Source organism: Sus scrofa, chromosome 9 (assembly GCF_054392235.1).
Source record: "Sus scrofa isolate SSC_HxYL_T2T_F1_AM1 chromosome 9, Sscrofa_HxYL_maternal_Yorkshire_Landrace_v2.0, whole genome shotgun sequence".
NCBI classification, from domain to species: domain Eukaryota; kingdom Metazoa; phylum Chordata; class Mammalia; order Artiodactyla; family Suidae; genus Sus; species Sus scrofa.
The window spans coordinates 81984523-81998325 of record NC_139391.1 but is presented as its reverse complement, the minus strand read 5'-3'; the positions used below and the strand labels follow the sequence as shown (position 1 = coordinate 81998325).

Sequence of the window (13803 nt, the reverse complement as noted above, 5' to 3'; positions counted from 1 at the left end):
GGTAAGGTTTAAAAAATAGTGTTTCAGGTAATCATTATAAAAAATAAAACTCAAGAATGAACATAAATAAAATCCCGTGTCAGCAGTTGTTGAAGGTAATACCATTGAAGAATTTCATGAATTCTTTGTGGAGTAAGAGGAAAAACACACACGTAGCTTAACTTCTACATTTATGGTATCGCTGTATTTCTTTAAACGGCAGGTACATATTTTCTGTGCCTCCTTTCCCCCACTTCTCTGTTCAAAAGTTTCTTGTGCTATATAAGGAAATAGGTATATGTTGTAACTAATTTTGTGTAAGGAATGCTCATTTTAGATATTTTTTGGTAGATACCCCATCATATGATTTATCAATCAGTAATAATTATTGCCTAGCAAGCAGTGCTAGTTTTACCTGTGGATACATACTGAGATCAGAAACATACTCCAAAGCAAGTGATCTAATTATTATTATTATATAATATTATAAAAGAATAAATAAAACCTATATATAAAGCTGGGGAAGGGTTTGGGGCTATTTTATCCCAACAGTACAACTTTTGGATTATGTACATATAAATGGCTGGTAGATACAAGGTCATTATATTGAAAACTGTTTTATATTAATACAGATCTGGTCTAACTTAGTAGCAAAGCTTGCAGTCTTTTCTGGAAAATAAAAGACATTTTTGGTAGAGGGTTATTTTCACATGAACAATAATTTCTCTTTTTTAAGGTATGTACCTGATTTCCAAGTACATTCGGAAGAACACGGACAGTGTGGTGATCTTCTCTGGAGAAGGTTCAGATGAACTTACGCAGGGTTACATATATTTTCACAAGGTAAGATTCCTCAATGGCAGGATATTGGTGCCAGGGTAAGAAAAGTATGAATTGTTTGACTATTTTCTTTGGTCTTTCTTTTGGTATAGCAGTGGCACATTTGAGTATCTTTGAGACTTAAGGAGGAAAACTGATAGTACCTGTATTTCTTTGGGGGAGAAAGAAGTCTTAATGGTGTCAGATAATCTCCATTTGTTAAAGCTAGTTAAGTATAAGAGTCATGTTTCTGTTACTTCTTAGTCCCCTGTGGTCTTACGGTTGTTGCATGGTGTGTCTTTTAGGGACACTCCCTTGGCATATGGAAGTTCTAGTAACCAGGCTAGGGGTGGAATCGCAATAGGAGCTGCAGCTGCCAGCCACAGCCACAGCAACACGGGATCTGAGCCACATCTGCCACCTATACCACAGCTCACAGCAATGCCAGATCCTTAATCCACTGAGCAAAGCCAGGGATCGAACCCATGTCCTCATGGATCCCAGTCGGGTTCATTATGCTGACCCACAATGGGAACTCCTGGTATGTCCATTGTATTTGTTCTAGCACTAGTAGTCTTGGTGTGAAGGGAGGAATGTTTAATAAAACATTTACTCCGTTTCCTAAACTTTGTTTGGCTTTGTGTCTTACTACGTTTGGAGTTGGAGCCATGTGTAAGAGTCCCATAAAAACTGTTTACATGTGCCAAAGGCAAAGCTTGTGAGTGTATTTGTAACTTCAGCTCTTTGTAAAATAGGCTCCTTCGCCTGAGAAAGCCGAGGAGGAAAGCGAGAGGCTTCTGAAGGAACTCTATTTGTTTGATGTTCTCCGTGCAGATCGAACTACTGCTGCCCATGGGTAACTCGATATTTTAGGAAACAATTGTAAAAATAGCCTCAAAAAACAAAAGACTTGATGGTCATTTTTTTTTTTTCTTTCCAGTTGGCTATATCTTGTAAATTATGACTTTTATAGAGAAACTGAAGCTTGTCTCTTAGTGCAAAGGGATAAGGCTAAATTGGAGTGCTGTTGTAATGGTGAGAGGAGGCGTGGACATTGTTTTAGGTGGAGTTTCTGCCTTTAAAGCACAACATTCTCCTTGTTTCTGGGCAACTAAGAGGGAAGGTACTTGCAGCTCTCCTCAGGTCTTAAGAGAAACAAAGATTATATACTTACTGCAGCAAGTGTTGACTGCCTGCCATGCCTGTTTGATGCTGTGGTGACCAGACAGTGAAGATGCAAAAGGTTTGATTAGATGATAAGACAGGTTTCTTTGGTATCATTTCTGGTTGGATGAACTTTTCCCTTTTTTTTTTTTTTTTTTTAAAGCTGGTCATTTTGGAGAATTGAGAACTCTTATTGTACATGATCAACAACCAACATCAACTCTTTTAGTTGCTACTACCAAATCACACTTAGATTAGAAAATAATCAAGTATGAGCTTGGAGAATGAACTGAATTCAAGCATTTTTACTACTAGCTGATTAGTAACTTAAATTCAGTATGAAGCAGTATTCCACATTGTTTCATCAAAGGTCACATTATCTGCTTCTTGAATCTTGATTACTCAGCTTAGGACAAGCAGATAGGGTAATAACCATAGTTTAGCATTAGCTTTTAATAGGTCTCATCTAGTAAGACCTTTGAGTCAGAACAGTCTAGGCAAGGTATTCTTTTTTTTTTTAAATTGAAGTATAATCGATTTCCAATATTGTGTTAGTTTCAGGGGTACAGCAAAGTTATTCAGATATTTATATATGAGCCCAAAATTTTAAATACTATTTGATCTCTTCAAAAACTTTTAATAGAGTTAATTATTAATGTGCAGGAAGAAAGATGAATATATTCTGGGTAGAAGAAAGTGAAGCTATGGTTGAGAAACAGAATATTAGGCCAAAATTATAATCATGCATTAACGTTGCCAGGTAAATCTGTGGCATGGCATAAACGAGTTGTTTTTTATGAGAAAATCCATATGCTTTTTTTTTTTTTTTTTTCCGATTTACAGTGTTAGTTTCAGGTGTACAGTAAAGCGACTCAGTTATACATTATATATTTTTTCAGACTCTTTTCCCTTATAGGTTACTACAAAATACTGAGTATAGTTCCCTATGCTATACCATAGGTCTTTGTTTCTCTATTTTATATACAGTGTGTTTATGTTAATCCCAACTTCCTAATTCTACCCCACCCCGTGGAAAGTACTTTGTTTTTCTTTTTAGGGCTACATGTATAGCATATGGAAGTTCCCAGGCTAGGGGTTGAATCAGAGCTGCAGCTGGCACCCTTATGCCACAGCCACAGCAATGCCAGATCCAAGCCACCTCTGTGACCTACACCACAGCTAATGGCAATGCTGGATCCTTAACCCACTGAGTGAGATGAGGGATCAACAAATCTGCATCCTCACAGATACTAGTTGGGTTTGTTACTGCTGAGCCGCAATGGGAAATCCTACAAAGTACATTCTTAATGGTCAGGTCACTCATGATTCTTTTTCCAGTTTTTGAGATATATAATTGTTTATAGAAAACAAAGTAAAAGTATTCTCCAACAGTTTCATTCTGTAGATGATATAATACATATTATTTTGAATGAAGGTTTTTGTATTCATGCATTAGTGTAGGGCATTTAGGACTATAAATATAACCTTATAAAAGCCTGGGTAGATAGCCATTTTGATTTTGATTTTCTTCTTTTTCAGCCTTGAATTGAGAGTCCCCTTCTTGGATCATCGGTTTTCTTCCTACTATTTGTCTCTGCCAGCAGATATGAGAATCCCCAAGGTGGGTGAATCAACCAAGATAAAAACTATCCATCGATACTGTTTTTTTTTTTTTTTTTAATTTTATTTTCCCACTGTACAGCAAGGGGATCAAGTTATCCTTACATGTATACATTACAATTACATTTTTTTCCCCCACGCTTTGTTCTGTTGCAACATGAGTATCTAGACAAAGTTCTCAATGCTACTCAGCAGGATCTCCTTGTAAATCTATTCTAAGTTGTGTCTGATAAGCCCAAGCTCCCGATCCCTCCCACTCCCTCCCCCTCCCATCAGGCAGCCACAAGTCTTTTCTCCAAGTCTATGATTTTCTTTTCTGAGGAGATGTTCATTTGTGCTGGATATTAGATTCCAGTTATAAGTGATATCATATGGTATTTGTCTTTGTCTTTCTGGCTCATTTCACTCAGTATGAGATTCTTCCATCCTTGTTGCTGCAAATGGCATTATGTCATTCTTTTGTATGGCTGAGTAGTACTGCATTGTGTATATTTACCACATCTTCCGAATTCAATCATCTGTTGATGGACATTTGGGTTGTTTCCATGTCCTGGCTATTGTGAATAGTGCTGCAATGAACATGCGGGTGCATGAGTCTCTTTTGAGTAGAGCTTTGTCCGGATAGATGCCCAAGAGTGGGATTGTGGGGTCATATGGAAGTTCTATGTATAGATTTCTAAGGTATCTCCAAACTGTTCTCCATAGCGGCTGTACCAGTTTACATTCCCACCAACAGTGCAGGAGGGTTCCCCTTTCTCCACAGCCCTTCCAGCACTTGTTATTTGTGGATTTATTAATGATGGCCATTCTGACTGGTGTGAGGTGATATCTCATGGTAGTTTTGATTTGCATTTCTCTTATAATCAGCGATGTTGAGCATTTTTTCATGTGTTTGCTGGCCATTTGTATATCTTCCTTGGAGAAATGTCTATTCAGGTCTTTTGCCCATTTTTCCATTGATTGATTGGCTTTTTTGCTGTTGGGTTGTATAAGTTGTTTATATATTCTAGAGATTAAGCCCTTGTCGGTTGCATCATTTGAAACTATTTTCTCCCATTCTGAAAGTTGTCTTTTTGTTTTCTTTTTGGCTTACTTTGCTATGGAAAAGCTTTTCAGTTTGATGAGGTCCCATGGGTTTATTTTTGCTTTTATTTCTATTGCTTTGGGAGACTGACCTGAGAAAATATTCATGATGTTGATGTCAGAGAGTGTTTTGCCTATGTTTTCTTCTAGGAGTTTGATGGTGTCCTGTCGTATATTTAAGTCTTTCAGTCATTTGGAGTTTATTTTTGTGCATGGTGTGAGGGTGTGTTCTAGTTTCATTGCTTTGCATGCAGCTGTCCAGGTTTCCCAGCAATGCTTGCTGAATAGACTTTCTTTTTTTTTTTTTTACCTTTGTCAAAAATTATTATTATTTTTTTTAATTTTTTTTTTTTATTTTCCCACTGTACAGCAAGGGGGTCAGGTTATCCTTACATGTATACATTACAATTACATTTTTTCCCCCACCCTTTGTTCTGTTGCAACATGAGTATCTAGACATAGTTCTCAATGCTATTCAGCAGGATCTCCTTGAATAGACTTTCTTTTTCCCATTTTATGTTCTTGCCTCCCTTGTCAAAGATTAATTGACCATAGGTGTCAGGGTTTATTTCCGGGTTCTCTATTCTGTCCCATTGGTCTGTCTGTCTGTTTTGATACCAGTACCACACTGTTTTGATGACTGTGGCTTTGTAGTATTTCTTGAAGTCTGAGAGAGTTATGCCTCCTGCTTGGTTTTTGTTTCTCAGGATTGCTTTGGCGATTCTGGGTCTTCTGTTGTTCCATATAAATGTTTGGATTGTTTGTTCTAGTTCTGTGAAAAATGTCATGGGTAATTTGATAGGGATTGCATTGAATCTGTAGATTGCTTTGGGTAGTATGGCCATTTTCACAATATTGATTTTTCCAATCCAGGAGCATGGAATATCTTTCCATTTTTTTACATCTTCTTTGATTTCTTTGATTAAAGTTTTATAGTTCTCGGCATATAAGTACACGGCATATATAATACACCTCTTTAGTCAGGTGTATTCCGAGGTATTTGATTTTGTGAGGTGCAATTTTAAAACGTATCATATTTTTGTATTCCTTTTCTAATATTTCATTGCTGGTATACAGAAATGCAACTGACTTCTGAATGTTAATCTTATATCCTGCTACTTTGCTGAATTTATTAATCAGTTCAAGGAGTTTTTGGGTTGAGTCCTTAGGGTTTTCTGTATATAGTATCATGTCATCTGCATACAATGACAGTTTCATCTCTTCTCTTCCTATATGGATGTCTTTTATTTCTTTTGTTTGTCTAATTGCTGTGGCTAGGACTTCCAAAACTATGTTGAAGAGCAGTGGTGAGAGTGGGCATCCCTGTCTTGTTCCAGATTTGAGTGAGAAGGCTTTCAGTTTTTCCCCATTGAGTATTATATTTGCTGTGGGTTTATCATAAATGGCTTTGATTATATTCAGGAATGTTCCCTCTGTACCCACTTTGGCGAGGGTCTTGATCATGAATGGATGTTGGACTTTGTCAAATGCTTTTTCTGCATCTATCGAGATGATCATATGATTTTTGACTTTTTTTTTTGGTTAATGTGGTGTATGATGTTGATTGATTTGCGTATGTTGAACCATCCTTGTGAACCTGGGATGAACCCAACCTGGTCATGGTGTATAATTTTTTTGATATGTTGTTGGATTGATACTGGTTTTACTTAGAATTTTTACTGATGCGCCTTTGTTTTCACATCAGAACGGGATAGAAAAACATCTCCTGAGAGAGACATTTGAGGACTCCAATCTGATACCTAAAGAAATTCTCTGGCGACCGAAAGAAGCCTTCAGTGATGGAATAACCTCAGTTAAGAATTCCTGGTTTAGGATTTTACAGGAATATATTGAACATCAGGTATTATATCTTTAAAAGTATATTCTAGAGTAGGACAGTTTGGATACAGACTTGTAATTGCTCTTCATTTTGTATTTTAATGTTTTGTGTCTATAGGAGAGATTCTCTAAAACAATACTTTTATAAGAGTTTTGTAAGAATAGGTAGCATGAAGGATTATAAAGTAGGATCTGGAATAGAGAGGAGACTTACCAGTCAGCACCTTCATTTTACATATTTTTGGGCAACTGCTGGGTGCAAGACATTATTAGACACATGAATGAAATACTTGAGCCACCACTTAGAAGAAAATGCATTTGAATATTCCTTAAAAATCTCCGCAGTTCTGTATATTAGGGTATTTTAGCATTTTCTAAGTGATTCAAAAGAATCACAATTTACAGTCATGCCTTTTCATATCTTGTGTGTGTGTGTGTGTGTGTGTGTGTGTGAGAGAGAGAGAGAAGCCAGATTAAATATAAGTATTTCCATGCCATTAAAAAAAAACCCATTCTGCTTCTGTACTCTTACAGGTTGATGATGCAATGATGGCAACTGCAGCCCAGAAATTTCCCTTCAATACTCCAAAAACGAAGGAAGGCTATTACTACCGTCAGATCTTTGAACGCCACTACCCAGGCCGGGCCGACTGGCTGACCCATTACTGGATGCCCAGGTGGATCAGTGCCTCTGATCCTTCTGCCCGCACTCTGTCCCATTACAAGGCTTCTGCCAAAGCTTAGGTGTGAAAGCAAACACTTCTTCTCGCTGTGCAAGTAAACACTTCTTCTCGCTGTGCAGGTAGGGGGCTTAGAGGCAGGAAGGGTCCACCATACAGGCTTCCTTGGATGTGAAAAAAATTAAAGGCTTAAATCAGAAACATGGCTGCAGTCGTGTATATTCACCAGCCCCTTCCTCAGGGATGGCTAGAAACTGAAGGGCGTTTATTGTATCACGCTAAGTAGAGAGTAAGCTAGGAAAGGGGGAAGAGTCTGCTGTTTTGGAGAACTCACAGGCACTTTCCTGGTGTTAATGAGTGCAAGTTCATGGGCTTGACACATGGTGAGGCCAAAAAACCCCAAACATCAGAGTCTAGAGCAGAGAAAGGATGATTGTAGGGACAAGTAAGGAGAACAAGTGGCTTATGCTCAATAAACCCAAACTCCTTGATGGTTTTCAGGGAGGAGTTTTTATAGGCAAAATTTGGGGGTGAAAGCTGCAGGTGTGTGACTTTTTTTTTTCTGATGGGTAGTGAGGTAACAGGCCGGTGATCCAGGAATCTAGTGCTCCTCCCACCTGGGTGGGAGGGGGCTTAGTTTCTGCAGAAGAACACAAAGATCCTGGTATTTTGTATATTTCTTCAGGAGGACCCAGGACCCCTTGCTGCACTGTTGCTTGTTTCTTTTTTCAACGTTTTATTAGAGTACAGTTGATTTACAATATTGTGATAATTTCTGCTGTTAAAGTGATTCAGTTACACGCACACACATATCCATCCTTTTTCAGATTCTTTTTCCCATCTAGGTTATCACAGAATACTGCGCAGAGTTCCTAGTGCTCTACAGGAGGTCCCATTCCATAGGCACTGTTGTTTCTTGACTGCTCCTCCCTTTGTTCTGCATTTCCCCTCTTCCCTGATGAGCAACTGTTTGACTCTGCCCTTTGGAGCTCAGGGAAGGTCTAGGAGGTTGAACGAGGACTATTTCCTACAAACCAGAAAGGTGGGGGAACACAAAAAGGCCCTGTTTGGTTTCAATGGCAGGGCTTCTGTGGAGGACTTCTGGGTCTCCTGCCAGCATGGCCTCCTTCTAGTCCTTGCCTCGTCTTCATGTGACCCTCGTCTGACTTCCCTCCCTTAGTTCTCTGCATTCTTAGCCAGCTAGGTACCCTCTGGAGAGGTGAGTCCTTTGTAAAATAGTAATTTGTATTTTCTGGTTTTTTTGTTGTTGTTGAGACGTCTCTTCCAGAACTGTTCTAGATCAGGAGTTAGCAGACTTTTTCAGGGCTAGGCAGGAAATGTTTTAGGCTTTGTTGACTTCTGTTGGAACTGTACAGTTCTGCCGTGGTAGTGCAAAAACAGCCACAGACAGTATGAAAATGAGGACATGACTGTGATAGGCAAACTCATGGGCATGGCTGTGTTCTCTTAAACTTTATAGAAACAGGCAGTGGGCTGGACTGGGCCATTGGGCCATAGTTTGCTGGGCCCTCTTCTAAAACCAAGCATCTGAACCTAGCTGGAGGAAGACAAAGTGTAACAAGGAATCATTCAATGAACAACTTAAATTCGAATGCTCATTGGTTGTTTAGAGAGAGCATTTAAAAATACGTTTTAGGAGTTCCCACTATGGCTCAGTGGGTTACAAATCTAACTAGTGTCCATGAGGATGCAGGTTCGATCCCTGGCCTTGTTCAGTGGGTTAAGGATTTGGCGTTTCTGTAAGCTGTGGTGTAGGTGGCAGATGCAGCTCAGATTCCGAGTTGCCATGGCTGTGGCGTAGGCCAGCAGCTGCAACTCTGATTCAAGCCCTAGCTTGGAAACTTTCATGTGCTGTGGGTGCGGCCCTAAAAAAAGACTCTCTCTCTCTCTCTCTCTCTCATATATATTTATATATACATATATATGTATGTGTGTGTGTATATATATATGTATGTATATATATAGTCTTTATATATATACACACACATATATACTTTAAAAATGAATTTACTTATGAGGAACTTTGAAAGAAGAAACTGTTGGTACACAGGTAAATTTGCTTGATGCGAAGAGTTAAGTAGGCCAGGAATTTAGCAGCCAAGTTGGAAAGTGGGGACTGTTTATAGGCCTTCACTTACTATTTTAAAATGTCTCTAGAAAACAAAGGAAATGCCATTAATTACTACTGGTTGACTCTTAATGGTAAGCTTATATTTCTAGGTGCTTGAATTGCTTAAACCCAGCATGATTTGGTGCCAGACATACCCATACATGGGACAGCCTCACCTAGCCAAGCTATGAAACACCACGAATCCTTGGGAGACTTAGCTGATAGTGAACCTACAGGGTGTGTTGCAGATTAAGGTGTGTCATAACCCCTAAACTGCCAGTGTTTGAGGGTGTGAACTTGGCTTCCAATTCAAACTTAAGGAATATTTAAATCTCATACTAAAAGTTTGACTGTAGAGATGACCAGTCCTGCAGGGCAACCATGACTGAAGCAACTTGCTGGAGTTCAAGCTGCAGGTGAGAGCTCCATGAGGTGCTTGGCATGGAGCTTTATCTCCTGCCACTAAAGTAGTAGAAAGCTTAGCTATGGCCACTGGGACATGTGCACATGACTCAGCAGCTACGCATGGGCCAGTCCTTCTTTCCTGGGCTTTTCTGATAGTGGTGGCTCAGTGCTAAGAAGGCATGTGGTCTCTAGTCCACACAGCACTGCTACCAGCAGATAACCCAGTCCCTTCAGCAGAAACTAAAAGATTATTCACTGATAGCCTCCTGCCTTTTCAGCTTCATCCAAACACCCTAGTGGAAGATGTGCCCCTTGAGTTTTTTTTTTTTTTTTCTTTTTTTTTAATATGAAATATTGCCATTTACAGCAACACAGATGGACAGAGAGATTATCATACTAAGGGAAGTGAGCCAGATAAAGACAATTATATAATATAATTTATATGTGGAATCTAAAAAGTACAAATGAACTTATTTACAAAACAAAGACTCACAGACATAGAGAAGAAACTTACGGTTACCAAAGGGGAAGCTGGGGGGGCAGGGGTGGATAAATTAGGAGTATGAGATTAACATATACACACCACTCTGTAGAAAATAAACATGGATTTACTGTATAGCACAGGGAACTATATTCAGTATCTTGTAACAACTTGTAATGGCAAAGAATCTGAAAGAGAATCTATTAATGAATCACTTTGCTGTGTATGAAACTAACATTCTAAATCAACTGTACTTCAGTTAAAGAGATTTTTTTCACCTTAATACTTGAAGTACTTTGTAATTTTGACAGAGTAATATATTTCCATTTAAAAATGAACAATTAGAACCACCCAAATCCACTATTGCTTTAAATAGCTTTAATATTTTCTTGCAAATCTTTTGCTATAAAAGCACAGTTGCACCTGTGCAAGAATATGATCTTGGTTAAATAAGGCCTCAAAGCTTCTTAGATCCTTTACAAGAAAAATATAAAAGGGAGCTAACCTCAGCCCTTGGCATCAGATGGTTGTGTGGAGACCTTCGGGTTCCCTCCGTTTGGTCTGGAGTCTGAGATAACAGATCCTTAGAGTGGGTCCCTAAGGGAGAGGAAAGCTGGCAGTTCCATGTGGTTTCAACACCGTGCTGTGGTCAGATCACAATATCAAGCACTTACCTACCCACCATCCTGAGTACTTGACTGTGTTACCTCATTTAGTGAGTTAACCCTCACGCTGAGAAAGTGTGGCAGATTTTATTTTCTAAAAGTGGCCACAGCAGTATTTCTGGTCCCACAGACTCTCTAGAGCCTTGCTATGCCCCTGAGGAGGTAGTCTGTTTCCTTTCTTCTGGAGCCAGGGCAGAATTTCATGGTTGCCTCAACTAAAAATGTAGTAGAAAGTGACCCTGTGTGACTTCTGTGGCTGGATCATAAAAGGTGATTCAGCCTCTGCTTCCTCTCTTGATGCATATTGTAAGGAAGCCAAGGCCAAAGGGAGAGGCCATGTCTAAGAGTTAGGGTTGATAGCCCCAGCCATAGGCTCGGTCACCAGCAGTCACCAGGTGTGGGATGGGTAAACTTCCAGAGGATTCCAGCTCCTTGTCTGAGCCTTCCAGCCAAGGCCCCAGTCATGGGGGGGCAGAGGTAAGCCACCCTTGCTGTGCTCTATCCAGATCTCTGACTCATCAAAAGGTTGTTGGACACCATTATATTTTTACAAAGGAGCAGTAACTAGCACAGGTCAGCACTATCACCTCTGTTTTTCACACAGGTTAAGTCACTGGCCCAGATCATTTGGCTAATGACTAAGTGGTGGAGCCACCAGGTAGCCAGACAGATGGGCTCCAGGGCCTTGGTCCTCTTTCCTGACTCTCCTCCCATTAGTAGCAGGAAACCACAGCCTGGGCCTCTGCTCTGAATTAGGAACTTGGGGTAGGGGCCTCCTTTCGGCATGAGTTGGGAGCAGGAGCAGGCAGAGCTGGGCTCCCTCCCAGGGGCTCACAGTGACGCAGATTACTTTCTATAAAGGGCTAGATAGTTGAGATGAGAAAATGATGCCAAGTTTTCAGTGCATTACAACAAAGTTACTTGTTGCTCAAACTGTATGTTCATCTTGTTCAATATATTAAAGAAGGCAGGAATAGAATAACAACAAAACCTACTCTTATTTGAAAAGTATAGAATAGGAAACGTACAGCAAACACTGCTGGGGAGCTGACACCCTGCTTGCTAGTCATTTTGAGGACCCTCACCCAGAGTCTGCAAAAGAAAATTGCCCTTTAACGATCATCAGCAGCCAAGATACCAGTGTGTTGGCAGAAGGAGGCAGGAACAAAAGAGCTGGGGAGATTGCTGCGTAGCATAGGTGGAAATGGAGAACACTTTCAGGGGGAACGCTTTTCAGATGGAAGCTCCTGGGCAAGGGGTTGATTTAGAGCTGCAGCTGCCAGGCTACACCACAGCCACAGCAACATGGGATCCAATCAGCATGGGCAACCTACACGGCAGCTTGAGACACACCAGATCCTTAACCTACTGAGCAAGGCCAGGGATTGAACTCACATCCTCCCAGATACTAAGTCCAGTTCTTAACCCGCTGAGCCACAACGGCAACTCCACTAGCAATAAAGTTATTTTGATTCATGCTGTTGGAATGTGGTTACCCTGAACCAAAGGTCACGTTTTCTGAATGCCGAAGACTGCTCTCAAAGCTGTAATGCATCTTCACATCGGCCCTGTGAGGTAGGTACTGTCGAGCTCATCCATATTTTATAGATGTGAAGAGTGGGCAGAGGTATTATGTTACATGCCACAGTTCACATAGCTAATAAATAATCAGACTGGAATATCTGAACCCAGGTTCTAGAATTTTAGGACCTTAACCCTTATTCTGTGTTACCTTCCCAAGGATTAGTGTATAGAATAAAATTATGTGCATGGAAAATTAGAATTCCATACTTTTCTAATACTGTATTTAAAGTGGGATTATGGGGAGTTCCCGTCATGGCACAGCACAAACAAATCTGACTAGGAACCATGAGGTTGCAGGTTCCGTCCCTGGCCTCGCTCAGTGGGTTAAGGACCTGGCTTTGTCATGAGCTGTGGTGTAGGTTGAAGACACGGCTCAGATCCTCCATTGATGTGGCTGTGGTGTAGACTGGCAGCTGTAGCTCTGATTGGACCCCTGGCCTGGGAACCTCCATATGCCACCAGTGCGGCCCTAAAAAGCAAATGAAAGTAAAAAAAAAAAAGACAAAGCAGTTTAAAAAATTTAAAAGTGGGATTATATATTCCATTTTATGGGTAGTTCAAAAGTTATTTAGCACATAAACTAAGCATGAGAATTTCTTTAATTTTTTAAAAATTTGTATACAGAGAAGCACATATTACTTAGTTCAATTTAGATTTTATGTGATTTAAATTTTATGTGCATTCTTAACTGATTTCAGGCCCTAGCTAGCCAGTAAATGGATACTAAAAATTAACTTTCATCTTTGCAACTTGAAGAATTTTCAATAATGCTAGGGAGAAAGCCATACTGAAATTATCAGTGCATCTTGAGTGTTGCAGTACGAAGTACTTGATTTCTGAAGGCTAATATAAAGTAAAACCACAAGGTGGCAGCCAAGACACATGATTGGCTCCTCAGACATCTTAATGAATTTCTCAAATGTAGTAATGTGGGCCAAAGTTTACAACAAATTGGAGAGAGGACATATTCATCTTATGGAATCAATCTCAGCACAGAAGCTCCACAGTTTACTATAGATCACAATTGAGCGGTTTTAACTTGCTAACAGTGTATCATGTTGTCTAAGCCAGTATGAGCTTATATGTGTATTTTTTTCTGAAACTTCTATCTTCCTTTTTGATCCACCATCCTAAACAGACCTGTACTAAGTGTGTCCTTAAAAAGTAAGATCTCTTGCACTCAAAAGTAAGCAGGAATATGGACAGCCCCATTTTTTTTTTTTTTTTTTTCTGGCACCCATGGCATGTGGAAGTTCCTGGGCCAGGGATCAAACCCTTGCCAAAGCAGCAACTTGAGCCATTGCAGTGACAATTTTGGATCCTTAACCCGCTGTGCCACAAGGGAACTCCAAC

The 13803-nt window shown here is 39.9% G+C and overlaps 1 protein-coding gene across 7 annotated transcripts in view; it reads left to right on the top strand.

The window, feature by feature from the left end:
• The window catches only part of ASNS (asparagine synthetase (glutamine-hydrolyzing)), a 183159-nt gene extending 175774 nt beyond the window's left edge, over positions 1-7385 (top strand). For 6 of the 7 annotated variants that reach the window (XM_084974130.1, XM_084974132.1, XM_084974131.1 and 3 more), the window contains 5 exons: positions 716-822; positions 1554-1654; positions 3502-3583; positions 6371-6526; positions 7039-7385. In XM_084974130.1, the coding sequence (XP_084830256.1) occupies positions 716-822; positions 1554-1654; positions 3502-3583; positions 6371-6526; positions 7039-7248 (656 nt within the window). In that variant the 3' untranslated portion in view covers positions 7249-7385. 7 annotated transcript variants of the gene reach the window in all.
• The last annotated feature ends 6418 nt before the right edge of the window (positions 7386-13803 follow it).